Here is a 25,939-nt window from a genome sequence, read left to right as displayed (position 1 = left end):
CTTCTATCAAACTGTGCATTTGCATCCAGAAAGTAATGTGCTTGAAAATGGGTGGATTGAGGTCCACTCTCGCAGATTGAAGAAGAGAAGGTTAAATTTCTCCGGTGGGGAAAGGAACAATCCCCCAACTAGGTTCCTATATGTAATGGAGGCAGGCGATCAGCGAAATGATCTAACTCCTTTGGCTCCCTCCAAAATGTAGAAATGATGAATAATAACTCCGAAAAAAACTCGTCTTCCTAGAACTGTAGAAGGAAGGGATCCCCAACTCAAGGACCTTTGACAGCTGCAAATCGCAACTAGAAAGGAGAGAAATAGGAAATGGAGGAGATCTGTTTATCAAAACACTAAGTAAAATATGTTCAAAGAAGATGCCAGGATCTAGGATTATTTGCTCAATGGATAAGTCTAGGTTTCGAGGTGTGTTTTGTAACAAATTGGCTTAAAAAACTCCTAGGTAAGCATGTTAATTTAACAATTATGGAAAATGAATTCATATATTTGGCTTGTGATAGCTTAGATTTAAGAAATAAACTCCTGTATGGGGAAACCCTAGTTTTGAATGATTACCCTTTAAATTGTTTGGAATGGATTCCCTTCCTCCATCCAAAGAAATCGACGAACTTTGAAGTACACAAAACTATCCTACTTCCCAATCTTCCAATTGAATTTCTGGTTAAGGATACGCTTAGGATCATGGGTCATAAATTAGGATCTTTTGTAGGAATGGTAGAAACTGATATGGCTTGCTCTAGTACAATTATTATAGTTAAAGTAGATGTAAATGTTATTGATTTTAAACCTCTAGATGTTAACATAAATGGTAAAATTATCTCGATCGAGCCAAGACTCGCTAAAGGTCTCTTTAGATTAGAACTAGAACTAGTTATTTCTTCCTCAAGATGTTTGCAATTAGATTCACCCTAGGGCCAATCCAGATATTCAAATATCTCTCAATGAAAAAGGGTGGTGGTTTCTCAGTATACTTGGTGGATGCTTTGAAGGAAGGGGAGATCGGGGAATGCCTTCCCTGTCTAAAATCAGTAATCATTAAACCAAAACATGATGAGGAAGAATGCCCCTCACCATAGGCATCTTTACAGGCAACTCCCTTTAAGGAAGCAGATAAAATTATTCAGGAATGAGAGGAGGATGAGGAATTGGTCAACTACTCAATCCCTCCAGAGGAACTCCCATGTGAAACTTCGGAGTGAAAAGAAGTAGAAGTCAATATGCTAATTGAAGCCCTTAAGAACATGGTAGTGGATGATCTAATGAATCAGTTTTTGGATGAGATCTGTGATGAGGAGGAAGTGAAGTTAGAAAAATCTATTATGATTTCTAAAATTTTGGAAGAAGATCAAAGGGAAGGGGAAATACTCCCTTCCACTCATAAGGAAGTCTTAGGTTTTGAGAATCAAGAGGAGTTAACCAAGGACAATCTAGGCCCTTTGGGTTTAGGAGCTTCCCTTCCAAGTAGAGGGGCTCTTGATTTTGCAAAAGTTGTGAGGAAGTGAGGACAAAAATCCTTGCAAGAATTGCGATCCAAAGATGGGGTAGCCAAGGGTCAGGTTAAAATCACTGATTTTCTTTATGCAGGGAAGTGGGAGGTCCTTTGCACAACGCCATAAGTATCATCACATGGAATGTTAGGGGCCTCAATGCCCCTATAAAGCAACAACTTCTAAAGTGCTGCATTTCTATTACTAAGGTTGGCATTCTTCTTCTTCAAGAAACAAAATTAAATAGCGAAGAGATGGGCAAATTTAGGAGGTCTCTAGGTTGCAGGGAGGTAAGGAATTCCCTACCAGAAGGTGCCTTAGGTGGGCTTGCCCTGTTATGGGACCCAAGAAATGTCTCTATTTCTTCCTTAGAATTCCATAGGAACTAGATATATGGTTCAATGAAAGGTATACGATCTGATATACATTATAGGCTTTTAAAGTCTATGGATTAATCAACAATTAAAATAAATCCAGGATATGGAAGGAAGTGGAGTAGAGGCTAAATTTAGAAAGGGAAGGTTTATCCATTCTAGGAGGGGATTTCAATACTATCCTCCTTCCCTCTGAAAAACGTAGGGGTAGCAATTCTCTCTCCATGGCATCCGAGGATTTTTAATGCAACTGGAATGCTCAAATGACACCTTTATTTGGAATAATATAAGGAATTGTTTTAGCAATATTGCAGAAAGATTAGATGGATTCCTTATTTATGGGGATTTGTCAACTTTTCCTATTTCATTTCATTATGAAGTGAAACCAAAATCAGGATCGGATCACGTTCTTGTCGAGCTCAAAATCTTGGAGGATAAATGCCCCAACAATTTGTCCTTTCAAATTTGAACTAATGTGGCTCATAAATGAAAACAATCTTAAACTAATCCAACAATGGTGGGAGGAAATAGAAGTATCGAGTTCCAAACAATTCCAGGTTGTAAGTAAGCTGAAAGTTATCAAGTGTAAATTGGAGTGGAATTCAGATTTCTTTGGTAATATCTTTGAGGATAAACTCTCGAGGAAAAATTAGAATCCCTCAATAATGAAGTTTTGGAGCATGGGATGAGACTAAATTAATCCAACAATGGTGGGAGGAAATAGAAGTATCGAGTTCCAAACAATTCCAGGTTGTAAGTAAGCTGAAAGTTATCAAGCGTAAATTGGAGTGGAATTCAGATTTCTTTGGTAATATCTTTGAGGATAAGCTTACTCTCGAGGAAAAATTAGAATCCCTCAATAATGAAGTTTTGGAGCATGGGATGAGAGAATCTCTATTCCTGGTAGAGAAAAAGCTTATGCAGTAGTACGAAGTTCTCACCAAATGGCTTTTTTGGAGGCAGAAATCGAGGGAGGTTTGGTCAGAGGAAGGTGATAAAAATACCAAGTTCTTTCATAACAGCTCAAAATAGAGAAGGACAATGAATTGAATCACAACTATCAAAGGGGTGGATGGGAGTACAAAGAACTCTCCTGATGAAATTAGCTTGGAGGCAATCTCTTACTACAAGGGAATCTACAATAGTGAGATTAGTTCTAACCTATTTGCTTTGCAAGGTGGCCTTTCAAACATCCCCAAACTTGTCTCCAAGGAACAAAATAAGCTTCTTCTACAAAAAAATCTAAAACAAAGGTTGAATCTGCTCTTGAACAAATGCACTTGAATAAATCTCTAGGGCCAGATGGATTCTCCAAACAATGGATAGAATTGATTTTTGAATGTATTTCAACTTTGAAAATGTCTATTCTAGTCAATAGCACTCTGGTAGGCTTTTTCAATATCTCTCAAGGATTGAGGTCGGGGTACCCTATTTCCCCCTTCCTCTTTATTCTAATGGCAGATGCGTTAGGAAGATCGATCTCTTAGGCTTGGTCTCTAGGGGAGATAAAGGGTATCCCCATTTCTAGTAATTAGGAACCACTACTAATCAACATTTTGTTGATGATACCATGTTATATGGGGAAAGCTCAATAGAGGAGGCCTTAGCCATGAAACTCATCTTGAACAAATATACTGTAGCATCAGGGCAAGAGAATAATAGAAACAAATTTGACATTTTCTTCTTTAATACCAAACCTAGTATGGTGGAGCAAATTTGCTCTATTTTGGATTTTAATAAGGGCATGTTACCTTGTAAATTTTTAGGCCTGCCCCTAAACTCTGGTTAGAATTTATCTAGGCTTTGGGATCCTCTCATAAAGAAATTAAAACTAAGAATGACAGGTTGGAAGCGTAAGTGGCTCTCTTCTGTAAGGAGGATGATCATGGTTTCTTCTATCTTGTCAGCGCAACCAATATATCAACTTTCATGTATTGATCTTCCAAGTGGTAAACTGATTGACATTCATGGTTATCTTAGGTCCTTTTTCTGGCAAGGGAGCGTAGAAGAAAGAAAGTTTTCCCTACTTTCTTGGGATCAGGTCCCCAGATCTAAGGAATTAGGGGGAGTGGGCATTAAGAATAGTAAACTTCAAGGGAAGGCTTTAGGAGCTAAGTTTATCTGGAGGATGATCCGGTTTTCTAACCTAAAATGGGTCGACGTTGACTCATAAATACCTTACTTCCCCGGATCTGGTCATTTTTTAGGGAAGCTAATCCTCCTAAAGGCTCCAAATTTTGGAATTTTTCTATTATTTAGAATAAACTAACCTGGAATCGTGGAGATGGTAGAGATGCTATGTTTTGGCATGACTCTTGGGGAGGATGTAAGGCCCTAGACCTCTATCCGTCCCTTAATCTCACCAAGATGTATTTGGAATCCAAATGGGGCACTAATGTAATGGATTACGTGATCTTCGAGGGAGATGCGCTGAATTGGAAAGGAAAGATCTTGATTTCGAGGATATTCTCTTAGAAGATAAAAATATCTTTCAATCAACTCTCCGCTTGAGAAAGATTTCCTTCAAAGGAGGTAAGGATTCCTTTTTTTTGGGATGACAACAATAATGGAGAGCATGGTTCAAAAATGGGTTATAGGCTTTTGGAATCTCATCAAGTCTTTTCAAAAAGTCTTCTTCCTCCTAGATTATACTGGGACAAGTTTTGCCTTCCTAAAGCCGGGTTCTTCTCATGGATAGTTCTTCACTAGAGGGCCCTTACAACGGAAAGACTTAGAAAGTTTGGTTTTCAAGGCCTCAACAAGTGTCCTTTGTGTGAGTTTGAGGAAGAAACTGCTAATCATCTCTTCCTCCATTGCCCTTACTCTTCCTCGTGTTGGTAATGGCTATGCTATCAACTAGGCTCGTTTGTGGCCTTCCCTAGTTTTATCACTAGTATGTTGTCATCTTGGCCCTGTTGATGTTAGTTTTTGTACCACTACATAACATATTAGCAATTGAATACTTGATACAGAGTATCAAACACACAATTCTTCTCTTGAAAAGTTAATACTTATGAAGACATAAGCAATAACTCCAATGTTCCTTACACCTGTGGATACTAACTCAGTATATCGATGTGATTTGCTGGTAATCACGTAGGTGGGCTTACGTTATTCATTCGAAGATAACTTGGTCTTTGGTGGAATGATGGTGATGGTGATTTGGTGTGAATGTCAGATGATGTTGATGGAGAAGGTGATAGTGATGGAGGGTGAATGTTCTTAGGACTTATGCCTTTCTAACTTTCCTCTTCAAAACTCCAACTCCTAACTATTTGCTATTCTACTCCTACTCCTATGAATGGAAAGATTAGTAGATGGATGGGGATCAAATCTAATGAAAGTTAACTAGCGGCTCCACCTCCATAGATGCAATGATTCAAAAGAAAATAAACTAGTTTACCACACAAGGCTTCCCAACAAGCTGCTAGGATGCTAGTGGCCTAGTTATTGATCCCTATCAAACATCCACTAATGCTACTATGCAACTATCCATCCACTCTTAATCTTACTTAGCAACTTGAAATGAAATCTATTTTAGCAACTTTAAAATGAAAATCTTATTCTAACTAGTGGAAGTAGAAACCATGCAACAATACCAAATGTTCTTAATCACCATGCAAGTCACAACAATGATAAAGAGAGGCAATTTTGGCATTATCTTATGCAACAATTTTCTCCGACCATTACAAATGAGAGCAAATGGCCTTATATAGAGGCCAAAATGTACAACTGACGGTAGAGATAAAGAAGCAAAATCGACGATCCAGATTGAATCCTAGAACCCCTAATTAGGGTTTCCACCCCATCGGCCAATGAGAAGATGCCACCTCGCCAATGGACCAATGAAAAAAGTGGAAAAGTAGCAACCAATGAGAAGGCACCAAAATAGTGGCCAATCAGAATTAGACACTTGTCCTACCCTAGAAGAAAGAGAAATTGCCACTTGGGCTTACATCAAATGATCTAATATAAATCTCCCTTTTTCTTTTGTTCTTTTAGCTAAGGCAATGAACCTAGGTACCCTTTCGTTGACTTCCTCCATGGGAGGGCAAGGTGTATGCTTTATCTTGAGCTCAGTTGATTTCATCATGCTGCTTGCTGCCTGTAGTGTCTTCTCATGGTCCTCATACTCTTTTGCATATCCGATAAAGGCATTGAGGGAGGAAAAGGTACGCAAATGTTTCTTCTTGATAGCAACCTTTCCTAACTCATCCAATCTTGATCCAAGTCTTGCCTTATCAATGTCCTCTTCTTTGATGTCTTCAAAATCGAGTGCCACCCGAACGTCGCTCATCATGGTTGAAATGGAGGCGTCGACGCTTGGGCTGTGATGTGTAACTGCCTTCTGTATCTCCTCGAGTGTTCTCAATCTGGTAGTCAAGACAACAAACTAAGACTCAACCATACTCAATCCTCTTTCATCAACCAACTTGGCCCTTTCCAAATATGTCTCTGGTAGTCCAATGAACGCTTCTAACCTGGGAATAGCTAAATCCTTGATCGGAAGGAAATCCTTCCACTCCTCTTCAAATACTTTGAATTTGTTTCTAATGGTCACTAATGACCGGAATGTCGAGATAAAGGAAGGCAAGAAATTCCGTCGTCTTGGATTGTATCATGGATCCAATCCTTGACTTCATGCAGTTGAGCCGATATCTCTTCTAGGTTGCTCCCGCTATCTTGAGGAAGGGCTGCTTGGTGCAACTGTTGGATAGGCTAGCAATCTCTCCGATATTTGTTCTCAACCTCCAACTTTATGATCCTTTCATTTGCCTTCCTCAACCTTTCTCTGATTGAAGCTATACCCTCCTGGATCTCTTCACATTCCATGTCATCTGTGTTTCTTTCCAAATTATGCTTCACTATCTCATATTCTTGAGCCACAATCTCATCCAATGCCTTGTTGACTGTTGGTATAACAATCTAAACCTTTCGGTGACCATCATTGTCGCTCTTGATTACCTTTGCCATTGTTTTTGCCATTTGTTTTTGGTTCTCGCTATCACCCTTTTCTATTAGTCCTTGGATGTCTTCAATTGTTCGGGCAGTTACTACCTTGCCCCTTGGCATAAGCATTTGCCTTAACCTTAGTGGTGCGGTGCATCTCCCCAAATCTGGATTCGGTTCAACTAACAATGCATCACCAACACCCTCGAGTGCCTGACTTATTGCCTCAATATCAATCAGCCCATCTCCTTCTTCACTAGTAACCGCCATGTCATCTCCACGTTGATTTCGTGAGAGAGGAGAGTACTTGGTGCTATTACTGTAACCACTTGACTCTGAATCAGAGCTCACTTCTACCACGGTCCTTTCTTCACTTGTCTTATCTTCTTGGCCTCTAGCCTCAATTATACTTTCCCTTCACGGTGTTGCATGTTGTCTCTTTTTTGGAGGTTCTTGATGTTCTTTGCTTTTTTCAACCTCCAAAGCTCTCTTCTTGCTCCTAATTGTTTCTTGTTGCTGGCTACTTCCCTCACCTTTTTGTCCGATTGATTTCGCTAGACCTTCTTTTGGCTTCATCTTCTCATAAGTAAGGGGAATCCTTTGACTTTGTAGTGTCCTTAATCTTTCATTGTACCATGACTCGGTATGCAAATCAGCTGCTCTTGTAACTGTCTCCAAGGAAGGATCCTGATGATCATCCCCATCTGTTGGATTCAACTATGTTCCTTCTACTGTATCATAATCTTCTCTCAACACATTTCCATCATCTTCCAGTTGATTGGGAATATCAAAGCCTCTCCATCTGTTATCTCTCATCATGTTCATTGACAATCTTGAGAAAGCTAGCTTTCTCACATGAAAGTCATCCTTGGCATTGGCCCAAAAGTCTTCTATAGTGGGAACATGTTTAAATACATTTCCATGAGATACCTTGATAAGACCATTAGGATTGAATCCTTGCCTTTCTCTGTACCATCCTAGATGATACCATTCCAATTCCTTCTCCACAGCTGCAAAGGCAACACGATTGGGACAACTATCATTGCCAACTCCGAATGAGAAGGTAATCCCTGTGTTACCTTCGAGTCTCATTATTCTGTCATAATGCTCAAGTTGCCTAGTCAATTCCATCAAAACTACCTTGTCGGGTGGGTACCTTGGAAGTCTCTTGGGACAAACTGTGCTTCCTGCTACTTTAATGTATGTGAATTGCGAAAATTGGATGAACCAACTTCCATACTTCTTTATCTTTGCTCATGCTCCGATGAGAGTCTCTTAGTAGGTGTCCCTTGTAATACCCTTACTGTCTTCATGGCAAAGGTGTCGCAAAATATTTTGTAATCTTTGTTGTTGTGCAAATGAAGCTGTGGATGTCAATTTCTCCTAAAGCCTTAAGTCCCAAACTTTTATACAATCTAGCAATTAGGTAAAACAGATAGGATCCCATGTAGAATTGCTTTTGGTTTTGTACGGTTTTAAGTTGCAACTCTAGATTCTCGCATATGATCCTAGCCCAATCAAATCTTCTTTTTCCTTTTTCAATTTCATCAATAAAGTACATCCAGTTTTTGAATTGCATACCTTGAACCAGGCCCATGATCTGGCTGAGGAGCACAATGAGATTCCCATATTTTGATTTGAAATTTGCCACTGTGAGCCTCGATGATTTGGTTACTCCTTTCTTTCTCTCATGTAGCCAATCCTATTATAGATGCTTGAAATAAGCTTCTTGGTTATCCTGAAATGACTTGGCCGCCTGATCCATCATCACCACTGTCATGTTCTTGTACTGGGGAATGTTAAATGCTTCTTTGATCGAATGTCCGCCAATGTTGGCCAACACCCTCTTCCCTTCATAAAAAATGATGGATTTACTGATCATATCAAACCTGGATGTGCACTCCATAACCAATTTTGGACAAGGCAAGGTAGGAGGAAAAACTGCTGCATGTACAATTCCACTCCTGTATATCTTCTTTTCCATAGGGGATTGTCTTTCCTTTAGTCTGTCCTTTACCTGTATCATATTTACTGTACCGACATTGGTATTGGTTATTCACCTCATTTTCAAGAAGAAAGTTGTTTTGGGCATCATATCCTTTTTGCCTTTCTTAGTATTTGTTCCCTTAGGGTTCTTGCTTGCACTAACATCTACCATCCTAAACACTTATTTCTGCCCCTTCGTTCTAAGTGATATGGACTACCCTTATCGATCTCCAACCTTCTTTCTATTGATGGATTCTACACTTATTTTTGCCTTGCCAAGTCTTATCACTACACTTATCAAGCTTCAATCTTCAACCTAGGATGGGATTAACACTTATTTCTACCTCGCCGTTACCTTAGGATGGACTACACTTATATCTCTCAACTTCCACCTAGGGTGGTCTAGCTTATTTCTACCTCTTCAAATGTCCTATCATGGATTCTACCCGTATCAATCTCCAATCTTTAACCTAGGATGGGATGATGAAGTGGTCGATGATGAATGCAAGAAGAAGCAAGAGAAACAAAACTAGACAAGAACAAAAGAGCGAAATCTGCTTAAGGACCACTTTCAACTCTAAATGAATTGAATTTACCTTTACCAATGGCCGGATCTTCTTTTGAATTTCGGATCAGACTTTAGAAAGTGCAAGCCTCTTGCCAATATTGATGCCCTAGCTGAAGAAATCAGAATTTTGAGCACTTGAAATTGCCCATGCATGTGCCACAAAAATCAGACTTAATCACTTGTTTTCTTCGCTAACAAAATCGTCCAATCTCTAGGAGAAAAATTGCAGCTTCTCTAGAAAATCAGAATTTTGTCTTCCACAAATTTCGGCTCCACAAGAATCGTTTTAGGGCAAGAAATTCTGATTTGCCACAAGAAGTTGCCTAGGGCAGAAATGCAGCCTTCATGGAAAAAAATTAGATTGCCAACAATGGAAATCCACCTTTGCAAGAATGCCAAAATGGAAAAAAATCGCCTTCCTTAAGAAAAATCGCTGCCTTCCTCAAAATTCGCTCAAGCATTAAAAAAATTCAGAATTCAAACGCACAAATCTGCTCCAAAATCGTTAGATAAGAGGCAGCTCCCAAAAATCGGCAAGCAAGGAAAGAGTTGCTCCAAGATATAATTCACCAAAGACAAGAGAAGGCTGCCCTATGCCAAAATCGCCAAGAGTGGAAGAAGCTTCTTGATGGAATGAGAGAAGAAAGAAAGGGGAAACCCCCTTTATACTCAACTCCACACTCCTTCACTAGCTGGCTGACTTGCACCTAGGAGGGAAAAAAAACATTAACTAGTGCACAAATCTGGCCCGGATTAAATGATAAGCTAAAAATTAATTTTGCCACAATGAAATTTGAATTTTTAAATTGTTGGTTAGACCAAAATTGCAAAAATAAAATAAATAAAGCCTTGGATATGCTAAACTTTTTCATTTAATGATGATTTAGTAAATAATATATCATTAAAAATCGGATTTGGCAAGCCAAAATTGATTTTTTCAATTTCAAATTACTAATTTCTTTAAAGACTTCAGAATCTTCAAGGCAAATTTAATCCATTTAATGCCAATTTTTGCAATTTAATCTAGATCAATTTTGCTATGCAATTTTAATTTTTAATTTAACAGAAATAAATCATTTCTCTAGAATCCAAAATTGATTTTGCAATTTGATTTCAGCATCAAAAAATTAATTTTTTTCACCAAAAAAATTCAAGATTTTGCAAAGAACCCAAATCTAACAAAAATTTCATTTTTTGAAAATTACTCAAGTTTATACAATTATATCCAAATTAAAAAAAAAAACCGTCTAAGTACAAAATTTACAATCTTATCTTGCCAAGTGTTGTTCTTTGAAACTTGTTCGGCCTAAGGATAAAATTAGTCATTCTGAAAAATCAAACTTAAAACCGGGTGAAAAATAAATTTAACCTCCTCCCTCTTGACCTGAAGGCATCCAAGAAGTAAAATTTTCCAAGACCGGAAATTTTTGGACAACTTCAAGAATTATTGCCAAAGCGATCACAAAAAGGGGGTCCCCAAAATTTTTGGGGCGATGGTGTGAAAACCTCACAACAGGTAGATTGGAGAATATCTTTGATAGCCTTTGGATCTCCTCCCCTTCCATAGTTCCCAAGAATTGGGAACTATGGAATGAGAGGAATAGAAGAATTTTTCAAGACAAAAGGATGGATGTAAAACAACTTATAAATAAGATAGCAATTTCAATCATTGAATTAACAAATAACAAGTTGCTTAACTCAAACATCAAATAAGCTAGGATGACTTATTGGGATGAGAAGATGCGTGGTCGATGGAATGGTTTAAAGATCCCTCCCTTTCTGGGTAAGGGGAAAATTCTAGGAATATCTAAAAGGGATGAATGTCTATGGCAAGTTTTGAAGAAAGGATGGTTCAAGCTTAATTGTGATGGTGCTTCGAGGGGGAACCTAGGTAGAGCTGGCATAGGATGCTGCATTCACAATGATAAGGGGGAAGAAATAGCAAATATAGCAAAATATATAGTAGAGACCACAAACAACCGGACAAAAATTTCAGCTTTGGTAGAGGGTCTTTTTTTATCCAAAGTGTTGGGACTAACCAAGTTGGAAATAGAAGAAGATGCTGCTATTATTATAAATGCTTTAACAAAGAGCTCTCTTTCCAATTGGATGTCAGATGCAAAGTTTTTAGAAGCATTAGAACTATGTAAATCAATCAATTGAGTATTATTTAATTGTATTTATCAGGAGGGGAATAGGAGGGTAGATGAGTTAGCGAAGTTGGGGATTTATAAATCCCTTGCAATTGATTAAAAAATATTAATAATCTAAACTTCAGTCATTTTAGCAATTGTTATCACTAGAGTTAAAAAAGTTATCATGGGGTAGCCTAGATTTTCATATCGTTATTTAAATAAGTGCATTTCTCTTTTATCTATTAAGATCCCCTTCACACACACTTAAATCTTCTTGCTATAGGGAAAGTACTGCCCATATGAGTGGCTTTTGTTTCAGCCCTGATCTTACCAATAGCAAATTGGACTTAAGGCATTAACAAGCAAGTTTTATTTGTGATATTATCAGTTCTTTTACGTAAACTTACCAATAAATGAGATTAAGAATTAGAAATTTTGTCTGATTTTAGGGAAAACATGATTTAATGTAGAACTGAAATGTTTCTTTAAATAATTAACTCTTTAATTATTAGCATGTTCCAAACTATTTCTTCATTAATAGCATGTGCGTTTTCTGGTTTTATTAACAGTATACATATTTTTATTTGTTTCTTATCCTAGCTTCTTTAGTTTATGATTGTTTTTTCTATTGTGGTATATATTTCCTTAAGTATCATGATGGTATATAATCGTTATGTGGATACTCTCTAACCTCCTAACATGTAGTATAGAGTATTGGTTGGTGGTTGGATCTGTGTTTTTTTCAGGTAGCACTAAAAGAAGGGCACATTTTTCACAAGAGGATTTATAGGGATCATCCCCCAGAGTTCTTATATATTTATTGTAATCCATTGGATATTTGGATCTGTATAGGGCAATACTGGAGGACTATCCCCCATCCATCCTCTCAGTGCCCCTCGAGTTGGGTTGTATTGGTTTTGTTAACTTAATCAATGGCTTTAGCCTCTTATAAAAAACAGTAAACTAACAACTAACTAAATACTAGAAACATTCTAATATCTAGAATATATATTTTTTGTATTTAAATAGTTTATCCAACATCAGAGAGTCACAACAGAAAAAACTAGAACAATAGACCAGCCCTCACAAAAAAGACACTTACAAAATAGAGGGAGGTGACCTATTAGAATAGAGGGTTAGCCCTATCAAACTATGCACATACGATACATAGGTGCCTTAGACAGTTTTAAAGGCAAGTCGAACTTTTCAAAAATATTGAAAGTGATCTGAAAAGACTAAGATCTCTGAACACCATGTCCCTGCTGGAAAGAGATATCAACAAGGGCCACCGTTGAGGCCAAATGAAAAGAAGTATTTGCCCCACTTTCTTCCATGCTCCCTGTATATTGTTGGTTGTGATCACCACTTTTACTGTCTGGATCCAGATGGCATTTTTCCATGAGACTGTTGAGATCATCTATCTCTGTTTGGGTAATAAAGCATTGAAACTTCACAATGTATTGGGCGGCCTTATATATTTGCAGAGCTCCATCATGCATAAGCTTCATAAATCTAGACTTTGGAATCTCCAAGCAAAAAGATACCTGAGACATTATGTAAAAATGTATGAGTTTAAACTCAACAGGACACCTTTTGTCATTTTGAAAAATTTCCTTGTTCCTGTCTTTTTAAAGAAGCCATAGTATTTCACTAATAAGAGTAAGCCAAAATCTGTTAAGATACAAATCAAATGATTTAACACAACCAGCCATAATTTCACTCCATGAAAATCCAATTTTACTATTCCAATCAATTGGAGACCCAAAGAAAATAGCCCAAATCTTCTTGGCATAAATACAATCAAAGAAAACATGGTCAAAGCTTTCATGCTTATTACACAAGGTACAAATCATAGGTACAGCCATCTAAAGTGAGTGATTTTAGGTTCACTAGGCCCACTCCAAAAATAATCAAAGAAAAACTGCTAGTTTGAGAAAGGACATGCAAGACCCCAACACTTGGACACACGCAGGAATACAGAGTGATCACTCTTAAACATACCATAAATCTGCTTAGTAGAAGTATTTGTTACAAGATTCAAGAAGAATTGGCAGATTAACGGATTTCCGGATGATTGATTGATTAACAGAGGAACAAATGTGTTCCTTATAAAGAATTACAAGGACGTTGTTTCTAAAAGAAACAACGTAGACTGAAGACGGAATTAGAAACAAAGCTAGAGACAGGATAGGAAACATTCCTATCTGGATTGAAGAAAAAAGAGACAGGATAGGAAACATTCCTATCTAGACTGAAAGACGGACTACAGACAAGTAGTTGACTATTATAGAAAGTATAAGATATTATCTTAATACCCTCCCTTAATGGTCAACGTACGGATGTCGGAACATTCTGTGATAATTGAGACCCTCCCTGGATCTACAGAATGTTGAAACCAAGAAGCTTTGCCAGAAGAGTGCTATGACTCAAAATAGGTTGCATTTACAAAACTTCGTTTTTGTGGAAAAAACGGTAAAACCCAGAATCTCACACAACCTTGCGTATTACAGACAACTTGAAATGATTTTTGAGGAGAAAATCAACAAACCCAGAATCTCACGCAACCTTGCGTATTACAGACAACTTGAAATGATTTTTGAGGAGAAAATCAACAAACCCAGAATCTCACACAACCTTGCGTATTATAGACAACTTGAAATGATTTTTGAGGAGAAAATCAACAAACCCAGAATCTCACGCAACCTTGCGTATTACAGACAACTTGAAATGATTTTTGAGGAGAAAATCAACAAACCCAAGAAAAACAAAAACAAATTCAGAAGGCAAAAAATGCAGCTTCGCCTTGATCAGGACCCGGAGAAGTCGGACGTTGCTTAACACCCAGAACAAGTTGATCGGTGTTTCGATATTCGAAGATTGCGATGATGCGCTGCTTCCAGGTTCCATAATTGTGACCATTGAATTTGGAATTATGCTCAAGCAGAATATTTGTCAGAGATGCCATGGCACGTTTTCCAATGAAAAACTGTGAAAATCTGTGAAGGCACGTTCTTCGAGGCAAAAATACGAAAGACCCAGAAGAATCAGAGAATGACCTTGAAGAGAGCTCGAAAAACCCAGAAGGAATCTGCTGTCGTTTTCTGGATACGCTGGCTCGAAAATCGAGGCACAAAAATCGAGGCACCCAGAAAAACTGACGACAACCCAGTTGAGCTCTCGAAAAACCCACCAAGAATCTGCAAACAAAATATTTTTTCGACCCCAAAAATTAGGGTTTCGAAAAAAAAGGCCCTAACTGAAAAAAGCTTGAAAAAACTTCAGATTTCTTGATAAAAAATGGCAGATTTTTCTTCAAGGATCGATGTGCATGGACGAATGGGGCTAGAGTGTGCTGAACAAACACAGGCAGACCCGAGTTCGGGAATTTCTCTAGGCCGAAAACCCTAAGCGGGTTTTAGAGAAATTCAATAGAAATAATTTTGAAAAAATTTAAACAAATAATTTCAAGAAGAAATTATAAATTTTTTCGAAAAAATTTAAGTAATAGCTCTGATACCATGTTACAAGATTCAAGAAGAATTGGCAGATTAACGGATTTCCGGATGATTGATTGATTAACAGAGGAACAAATGTGTTCCTTATAAAGAATTACAAGGACGTTGTTTCTAAAAGAAACAACGTAGACTGAAGACGGAATTAGAAACAAAGCTAGAGACAGGATAGGAAACATTCCTATCTGGACTGAAGAAAAAAGAGACAGGATAGGAAACATTCCTATCTAGACTGAAAGACGGACTACAGACAAGTAGTTGACTATTATAGAAAGTATAAGATATTATCTTAATAGTATTATCAATAGAAGTACAATAGATTAGAAATGGACAACCATTAAATAATAACAATCAATAATAGAAACTATCTAGTATTGTATACCCTCCCTTAATGGTTAATCTATTCACAACACCAAGTTGTCCTTTGAATTTGACAAACTTATTTGGACTAAGAGGCTTGGTGAGAATGTTTGCAGTCTAATCCGCTATAGGAACATATTGCAAGCCTATTGTCCCATCTTCAACTAGTTGTTGTATGTAGTGACAGTGAACATCCACATGCTTGGTTTGTTAATGGAAGAAGGAATTCCGTGCTAACTTGATAATACCTTTAGTATCAACAAACAAAGTAGTCAGTGCAAGCAAGTGTTGAATATCTGCAGATCGTGTCCTAGAAATGGTGTCACTATAGACATGTTCTGCCAAAAGGAGGCCACAAAAATGGAGGAACAATGGCTGTGCGCAAAAACTAGACATAATGCACGAACCAGACAAGAACACCCAGTCACAAAAACCGTATTTTGTTTTTTCAAGAATCACATCCCAAAAATGATGCATAGAAAAAAATCATTTTTCGGAAGATAGAAAAATTTCATTCGAAATTTTTCAAAAAAATGATTTTTTTTTGTTTTTTAAGTATTTGATCTGATACCATATTACAAAGTAATTGGTAAAATACTTGTTTGTTATTAACATTGATCGATATATCAATATATACAAAAGAATAAATGATGTTTCCTTAGGAAATTATCGTAAAGAATAGAAACATACTATTCTAGCTAACAATAAACTAACAACTAACTTAATATTATAAACATTCTAATATTTACAATAGATTGCAAATAGATAACTGTTAAATAATAATGGACAATAATAGAAGCTATCTAGTATCATAATATATCTCTGCTGCAAACCTTCCTCCAATCTGCAGTGATTTGTCCTTTTCTAAAATGCCTTTGAAATGTTTGAGTCTGTTGGATCATGGTTGTTGTTCACTAACTTAGGAACAAAAACTAACAGGCTTTTTCCATTAATTTCAAACCTTGAGAGATTTTCATCCTTCAATTTCAAACCTTGGGGTTTTACTTGATTGATCTTCCTCATAGACCCCTTTTCTTAACAAACATACCTCTTTGTCTATGTCTTTTAAAACAACTTGTTTTAAATAATATTAATCATTCTTTGTTATGTATTCTCTCTATTATCCATCCTAAAGGGAATTGAAGAAGAAAGAGAAGATCTATTGCAGGCATAAAATTGTATTTAAGGAGGGGGCATTGCAATTGTGGAGGTTAATAGTGCCCCTCATGTGGGTCTAGGGATTCAACCCCTAAAGAGGTTGAGGGGTAGCATATCTTATGGGGCTTGGGTAGGTTCCCCAAGAGGGACGAGGTTCAATGACCCTAGTGCGTTCCTTGTTGCAAAACAAGGTGGGATCACGGGGCAAATATCCTACCATGGAGTACAAATTAAGGCTTTCTAAATTGCACAAACATCTATAGCATTTGCTATCATCACTATTTTTGCAAAACTAAGTGCTTACTAATTCTGGACTTAGGAGTGATTTAAAATTAGGTGCAAATGTCTAGGTTTCATGTGAGTGCTTAGGGTTTGGGCGAGGCTCGTAGATCATTAGGGTTTGTGGCATGTAGATTGAAAACACTTTTAGATTTTTTAAAAACTACTGACTTTTTCATTTTCTTGCCATGGGGACAGTAGATCTTGGAGATGGTTAGGAGATTCAAGGAGACCCTTGGATGTCATAGGTCTATCCTAGAGTCCTTAAAAGGTCTCTAGAGAAAAGAGGATGTCCCAAAAACATATCCTCCTAAGGGAAACATCCTTGACTCCCTAGATCTTTGGTAGTGGTGGTGGGATTGTGTAGGGATGTGTTATATGAGTTTTATGATCACCCCAATGTGTAGAATTAAATACTATCCTACCCTCTCTTGAACAAGAAAACCTCATATGATAAATATGCTACTCATTCAATGGACATCAACTCTCAAAATGCAAATGATTTGGTGATGTCATCTCTTCAATGACTTCTACTGATAATTTTGAAATAAAGTGCAAATATGATATGAGTTTAGGAATTGAAGCCACCTCTATCTCTTTTTCTATCAATGCAAGAGCTTATTGATGATGTGGTGAAACTAAACCAATCCTTGCTTCGCCAACTTAAACAACTATGCATGAGAAGGTGCAATCTTCTAGGGGCGTGTAGATAATTTTATAAATTGCTAACATTCATTCAAATACCCAATTTTCATGCAATCCAAATGAACATACCTAATCGAAATATCCAGTTTTGATGCAATTTAAATGAACATTCCCAATTGAAGTTAAGTGCCTACAACGAGTTCGGCCTAACATTGCATCGTTACTTTCAATCGACAAGTACCAAAAGTTATGAACTTGAGGTTTTACCATGAATCAACAATAATATCTTTCATTCATGTACTTAAAATAAACAACTTCTACTTAACATAAGCAAATCCTATTCTAAGCGAGAAGACAGGAAAGCATGCGACCCTCCAAAATAACACAAGTAATTCACCATGAATTCAACAATGAAAACGCAATAATCTTCTTGACATTGCAGCTCAATTTTGATGGAAAGTGCCTCAGATGGATGTTAAGAGTGCCTTCCTCAATGGTGAGTTACAGGAAGAAGTCTACATGACACAACCTTTTGGTTTCGAGGTTGTGGGCAAAGAGCACCAAGTTTGTAGACTCAAGAAAGCACTCCATGGACTCAAACATGCCTTTTAAGCGTGGTACATAAAAATTGATCAGTACTTGGTTGCTCATGGTTTTTAGCATTGCCCTTCCGACAGTAATTTGTATATCAAACGTTCTGGTGATGATATTCTCTTTCTTGTTGTCTAAATGGACGACTTGATCATTATTGGCACTTCAACACATTTGATAGCAGAAATCAAACAAGATATCTACAAGGATTTTGATATGACAGATTTGAGGCTCCTCCATTATTGTCCAGGTGTTGAGGTTTGGCATACTGTTGGCAGCATCATTATATCTTAGTCTTAGTCTGATTCTCCTCCTGTTGAAGAGAACACTTATAGGAAACTAGTGAGTAGTCTCATCTATCTCACTGCCATTAGACCTGATCTCAGTTTTGTAGTAGGCTACATTTCTTGCTTCATGACAACCCCCAAGGGTGATCGTTGGGCAGCAACGAAGCATGTGCTCCGTTATGTGAAGGGCACCTTTGATTGTAGACTTCTTTACACTTGGAGTCATGATTCTAGATTCCATAGGTTCACAGATTCAAATTGGGCAGGTTTGGTTGATGATAAGACATTAACTTCTAGATATGTGTTTAGTTTGGAATCTGGTACAGTCACCTGGACTAGTAAGAAGCAACATGCAGTCTCACTTTCCTCCACAGAAGCAAAGTATCATAGAGCTGTAAAGGCAACTTGTGAGACAGTTTGGCATCGTCGGATGCTTACGGATATGCATTTGTCTCAAGTAGGCCCAACTCTCTTGCTCTTTGATAACCAGGGTGTGCTCAAACTTGGCCAAGAACCTAGTCTTCCATGAAAGATCAAAACATGTGGATGTTCATTGTCATTACATTCGAGAGTTGGTTGAAAATGAGACTGTTCACTTGCAGTATGTTCTGACGATGGATCAGATTGCATACATTCTCACCAAGCCTCTTGGTCCAAATAGGTATGTTCAATTCAGGGGACAAGTTGGTGTTGTGGACGGATTGACCATTAAGGGAGGGTATTAAAATATTATTATATTATTTACTTTAATGGTCAATTAAGTAGTGTATTTAATTCTCTGTTGATAAGATTGATTCTATGATCTTAAGTTTCTTATTAGAAACTTTCTATTTTGTACACAAAATTCCTTTATATTGATCTTTTTGATCATTTATTAATACAACAAATATTTTACCATAATAGACATAAGATTGAAATAATTACAGACTTTATATAGCAAAACACAAAAAGGAAACAACAATATTTAAAAGAATCCTAAAAGAAAAAGAAAGCAAACACCATCATCTGCTGAAAAGGTATTGAATGTGAATGAAGTCCACATACCTTTTTCAAGGACAACAATATTGGAAGTAATACACACACAAGTGGTCAAAGAAATAGAGAGGCAAGCAAAATTCTATAAAAATGATGGAATATAAATTATCAGCGATTTTATTTGGATGAGTCAACAATTATGTAGATGGTCAAAGCAGCAGTTTGTTTGGTGAAAGACAAAAAATAAAGAAGCAATTTGTATTAGGAATGATGTAGTATATCTTATCAGCAGCATAAATATAGTGAAGTTCATCGGTATGATAGAGAACATCGAAATGGTGACTGCATAAATAGTTTCAGCATGGAACAGCGATAACTAGATGGGGTGATGGAATTAAACAATTAATTTATTCAGGCAGCGATTAGTAAGTTGGTTGACTTTTCCAAAATGGCATTGTATATGCAGCAGCGACTATGTTTCAATCAGCAACGGAGTCGGGATTTTGATTATATGCAATGGAGAAAAACCACACAAGTCGGGACTTAATAATGTGTTGTTGTGTTCACTTGTGTGTAATCATTCAGTAATTAATGCCATTGTGATAATTTAAGTTTAAATAAGTAAAAATAATTCTTATACTAATTCACCCCACTATCAGTATAATCGTGTGCTTTTTACTCCATGGAATCACTTAGTGCTTTTTAATTCTTATACTAATTCACCCTTGGTTGAGGTTTCCAACAATTTGGATAGACAACATTGATCTAAATATCTATAATGCCTGCCTTGTGGTTTCATTTATATTCATCTTGATGTTGCAACCTTTGTCCTTCAATTGTAGAACTTATTCACTTTCCTTGCTCTTTCAATTCTTTTTTATGTTGTTTTTGACTTAGGCCATTGCATTTGCAACTCCATTTTGTTTTCGCATTTTAATCTTCTTGCTTGCTTGATAAATGACTTGCAACAGCCTTGTTTGATGTTCCCATGTTGACCTTGGTGTTGTAATCATCTCCATGCATATGAAATGCTTTCCCTCACCATCTTCTTGCTTGCCATCTTCACTTGTACCACCTTCACCATGTGTCCTCGCAAAACAAGAGGAAAGATTTGTGTTAAGTTAATGAACTAATGAATGTGAACAAAATTAAGATATTTTTATAATAAAACATCCTCCAGATGTGTACACTTCTTTGGAATTTTGATAGACAATCCATTTTCTATGTTTGCCTAAGCTTTTTCGCCAAAGTGGAGCTGAATTGTTAACCAAGCATTATAAATTCATCATGTTCAAATCAGAATTTAGGGGTTTGCTTGGACAAATTTTTCACTCCAAGTCAGAAATCTGGTAGGCGTTAGGATCCTTGCTTGGAATCAAACCAAAGGTTTCACGAAGTGTGTGGATCATGACTTGACAGTCAAAACCTCTAAATCTCTACAAGATCCTGACATGCAACTGGGAATTGACCTGCATCTCAGCCGTGCTCAAACTTTCTACCTTATCACCGGCTCACAACATCTAATGGAGGGAATATGTCTTCAATTGCTTTAAAATTGCAGCTTCTCCTGTATCTTAAAATACCAATCCTCAAGAAACTGGATATATATAAGCAAAACTTTTATATTATGACAAAGCTAGTTACTGAAATATGGTGGGTCTGGTATTGTAAACTTGCAGACCATTGTGTTGTATCATGAAAATTCACATGTATTGCATGAAAGTAGAAAACACAATTATGAACTTTTGAATTGACAATAGGTAATTCCAATCAGTTGTTATAATTCTGAAAATCCTCACACAATTATCAGATAACAATTTTATTGGCAATCAGAAAATAGAGAATTACAACTAACTATTTTTGGCACCTGCTTGTCAAATTTCCAAACCAATGTTTGTAGGTTGATTGCCGTCTTATTCAGACTAGACGTGACTAATGGCAAAAATGCTTGCCCAGGTATTTGCACACAGGTCTGATCAGATTCAGTTCCAACTATAATAATTTTCCCAATTCCCAGGATTGCATTCAGACTTGCAACATTAACTCACCCAGCCTGAGCATTCACAGGTAGGCAGATATGAGTCTGAAATCACTGCCCAAATTGCTTAGTGCTGCACCAAATACAAGCACCAGCAGATTAGAAAAATCCACCCAAGGATCAATAACCTGCAGATCGACTTGCAGATTGTAGGAAATTGGGCGTCCAAAATTCAGTCAATGGACCCCCTGTTTGTAAAATTCAAGTAACCTCCAGACTCAAGTATATTAGCAGTGTAAAACCACACCAAATGCAAAGGATATCTGGTGTCCAAACGGAATCCCTTGAGCGCTCAGATCATCATTGTAAACACATTAAAGGCAGCCCCAGAACATACCAGATTTCCAACACCTTTGAAATCTCAGTATAACGGTCCTCCAAGAAACAATAATACAGCAATGGAAGACACTAAATTATTTCTCAGAATTTACAATTTCAATCTCCCAGTCACAGATAATCATAGTAAGGAGATTTACCTAATGAAACTGCTATACCTCATCAGTGACTTCAAGCAATCTTTAGGAACAAAATTCACAAGAAACCAACCCCCACTATACTTCAGCAATGGAGCAAAACCTCAGATCAAACCCTTATACCTCAGCAAGGGATTTGAAAATCAGAACCTCAGGAAAGCCACTGAGGCAATAAAAGCAAATATACATTCAAGCATGCTTTTCTCAACAAATGGACTTGTATTTATAACCTCTAGATGCCCTTTTGTTGCCAAAATGTAACTTCACTCAAGAAGTTTCACCACACAATATTAATTAGAAGCTTCCATTAGAGTCCTCACTTGACTTGGCTTAACTAATTAATAAATGGCTCTTTCCAATAATAACTCAACCTTCAACTTAAGTAAAATTATAAAGTGAAATTATAACTATATAACAAGCCATTTAATTATTTAATAATAATTTGGCCACTAAAAATATAGTAACTCCCAAAATACTCATCATTTAAATATGTTGTCTGAAATAGGAGTGATACCTATTATTTCTCCATGTGACCAAATGCACTTTCCAAAAATAGAAAGGGTCCATCTCGATCAACGCCAATTTTTCACAAATAGTAAGTACACAAAACTAAGCCCAAACAAAGTCCAATCTGAGCCAAACGAAGACCAACCTATAGCTTGCTAAATTGTGGAGAAGATAAGACCCTCCCAAGCCAAGATACTACCACAAAAGATCCTATCTCCACAATAATTAGCATACGAGGATCACAATAATATGCTAATCTCTCAAACTCCGATGTCGACAAAAATGGGGACATTACACTTTTAGACTTAAAAATATTGCCAAACTAAAGACTAAATTAACAAGTTACTAACCTAAAAAGCAAAAAAAGTGGGGGTCCCCATTTGCAATAGGGGCTTGTGTCTTTTCAACACAAGAGGACATCCCCTCCAAGTACTTCCTTCCTGAGGATGTCCTCATCCTATTAATGAGGGGGTTTTTATCTTGGGGGACCTGTCCCCATGGAATATTTTAGTATGGATCAACAATTACTATTTAGCTGCATTGGGTGTGGAAGGTGAAGCTTCACACAAGTCAATGCTAATTGATATCAGTCGGAAGATCATGGCCACAAAATGGAGTACTTTAAAATTATGAAATAGTTTTATGTTTATAGTCATATAGTAATGTTTGACAAGTTTAGTTTGCCTTTTTTGGCAGAAACCCGAGTTATACTGCCATTGAAGATGTTCTTGATCCATTGACTGTAGATATACTTTGGTGGATTATGCTTCAGAAATTCCCCTAACGCTGTTTTAGAACTTCAACATGTTTAAACTTTGTGTTTTTCTGGTAAAGTTGTTTAAGATTTACAGACTTTTGGAGGACAACTATGTTACAATTAAGTAGAGAAAGCACACATCAAAAAGTATAATTCATTATGCTTTAGATAATAGAGAAACTATGCACATCATCACTTTTTTAAGTTAAATAAAAGTGGATATTTATGCCATGGACAGATTTTACAAGAGGAGAAGGTACATGCGATGGTCAAAATTGTAGAGTATCCCTTATACATAATACCGGTTGATGAAGATGTTCTTTCTTTTGAGCTTGAATTGGCATACAAAGTAAGTTTTCTAGATGGTCTCCTTCCATGACACACTATTCCTGTTATTTTGTGTTTTCCTCATGACAAAATATGGAAGTGTCATTTTTAGATGTAAAATATGTTTAACATCATGTATTTTGTTGATGACAGGAGTGTCAAGTTGATGGTGATACAAGTTCACTTTGGCATGTTGCAAAAGCTATCCACAAGCTTCAGGTTATTTTTGCAGTATTAATTCCTACGTATCTATCTTCTCCTTTATTTTTTCCCAATACTCAAAGAACTGCTTGGAAGTATCAGGAAATGGCCAAAAAACAATTCATATGCCAAAAAACAATTCATATGCCTAGTGCCCTATGCATGGCAAAGTTTAGACATTGAGGTTCATTGATTTTTTTGTTTTTCCTGATATATTTTTCTGATTCTTTTGATCAAAGTTTTATGTTACTTCTGGAAAAGAATGTCAAGAGTCTGCATCATCTCCCAGTGGAAGGTTTATTCACTTAACATGCATCTTGACATGTATAAATGTGAATCACTTGCACAGTTCACTCACCCATGCCTGGATATAATAAGCAAATTGTTAACAGGTGGGGTTGCATAAAATCATTAGCAAGTTAGCAATAAGGGATGATCAAAGGATGCCATCATATTATGCTCTTCTAAAAATGTATGTATTGTGATCTAGAGAAATAAGTGAGTGCGCTGGTATGCATTCCTCCTATTTTTCCAGTCATGTTTGTGTTTGTTGTCTTACAGAAATCAGAATAGCAAATTTCTTCTTTAAATGAACAGAATCTGTTCATTATATTGCAACCCATGAGAACATCATTGCAAACTATCAGAACTTTATTCTATAATACCGGATATAATATACAATGCATAAGGGCTTGCACCTTTATGTCTTTATTCAGTTTTTTTAAAAAAATTTGAAGGAATTAAGCAGTTGGCTAGTATGATGGTTGGGTACATATAAGTCATAACTATTGACCCATTGGACTCATAATCACACAATTACATTTTTGTTTCTATTTTAGTAATTTGATGCTATAGATTTTTTTGCCTTCTTCTAGTGTAGATATAATTGTTGATGAATTTGTATGTTTGAAGATATTGTAAGGGCTTAATAATAAATGAATTGATCGTAACAGCTTGTTAATTGTATGTTATTGAAACTTCTATAGTGTTGAGATTTTTTTTTAATGTTTCTAGAATTTTTCACTTACAGGATTTTAATATTGATAAGTTATGATGACTGTTTTTATGAGTTGTCATTTCTTCTATGACGCTTGAATCTTGTATGTTAGTTATGATCATGAATCAGGCAGGCCTGAAATGTACACAAGCACCTCTATATGATGTTTGTTTAAGAAAGAAGAGGAAACCCATTAATTTAGAGACTTGCACCCCAAAAGACATGCTTCTGTATTGGCAAAGCTTTGCTGCATGTATGGTGACCCATCATTTTAGGGTTCCACACCACAAAATTCATGCTTTTGTATTGGCAAAGCTTTTGGCATGTGTAGATTAGGAAATACCAACTCACAATTAATGTCAATGTGAAATATGCCATTAATGTAATGTTTTGAAACCAGAGCTTTTGTAAGATGGTATTGTTTTCTGTTTTTTGTGGGATTTCTCACTATGTGTTGTGTTCTAGTACTCAATTAATCCCCTTAATGACTACTATCCATGTACAGTCTTTTTTTGTATGGTGTTTTGGAGGGAAACTAGGAAAAACTCCAGAAAGTCTACACTAACCTTATACGACAAAAAATGTATGCAAATACAGATCAAACAATTTCAATAATAATGAACAACACAGAAAACAAGATGCATGTTGGGAAAATGTATTTGCCAAAAAAATCCAATATCAAATAGCAATTAATGTATTAAGTATGACACAGATTACAATACATTGTTAGAGTATTAACTCTTTGATAGAGATCTTTAACCTATATTTGGAGAAACTTTGTTAATCCTCGCTAATTGTAATGTCCCCATTTTTGGCGAGTCTATGCAGTTGATGGAGTTAGCTCATCATAGCAACCCTTGTGAGCTGACAAGATGTTTTGGGGGTTCCAATTGTGAACTTACTATTTTTGGCAGTGCAGTGGGTGGCTTTGGCAGTTGGTCGTCATCTACAATTGATCGGGTTAATAATTGTTTGAGCTCTTAATTAGTTATTTTTTGAGTTGCATTATTATAATAATGACTTTAAGTGATATTTCTAAAAAAACAAGTTGGAAAGTTTCTAGCGTTGAGTTCTTTTGGGAAACTTCCACGATTTCTAAAGTGGAGTTTTATGGGAACTTCTACCAATGAGAGCTTATAAATAGGAGCTCATTTCATTGGGAAAAAGCATGCTTGAATACATATTTTTCTTTGTGCCTTCATGGCTTTTCTTGATTTTTGACTTTTGAGCCCTTGCTGAAGTATACAATTGGCCAACTTTCTCCTACTGTATCTTCTGTATCTAGGGAGAAGAATAATCCTAAATTATATATTTTCC

General features: G+C 36.6%; 1 protein-coding gene across 11 annotated transcripts in view; it reads left to right on the top strand.

Annotated features, from left to right (window-relative positions):
• Window positions 1-25,939, top strand: part of ATVPS33 (Sec1/munc18-like (SM) proteins superfamily) — a 352,047-nt gene that overhangs the window by 13,728 nt on the left and 312,380 nt on the right. For all 11 annotated transcript variants that reach the window (XM_089798599.1, XM_089798593.1, XM_089798598.1 and 8 more), the window contains exons 5-6: window positions 23,336-23,446; window positions 23,578-23,643. In XM_089798599.1, coding sequence (XP_089654725.1) covers window positions 23,336-23,446; window positions 23,578-23,643 — 177 coding nt within the window. The remainder of the gene's footprint in view (window positions 1-23,335; window positions 23,447-23,577; window positions 23,644-25,939) is intronic.

Source organism: Cupressus sempervirens, chromosome 8 (genome assembly GCF_028749045.1).
Source record: "Cupressus sempervirens isolate cs-2001-9-10 chromosome 8, ASM2874904v1, whole genome shotgun sequence".
NCBI lineage: Eukaryota > Viridiplantae > Streptophyta > Pinopsida > Cupressales > Cupressaceae > Cupressus > Cupressus sempervirens.
The sequence above is the reverse complement of the archived record's forward strand: the minus strand, read 5'-3'. Positions and strand labels throughout refer to the sequence as shown.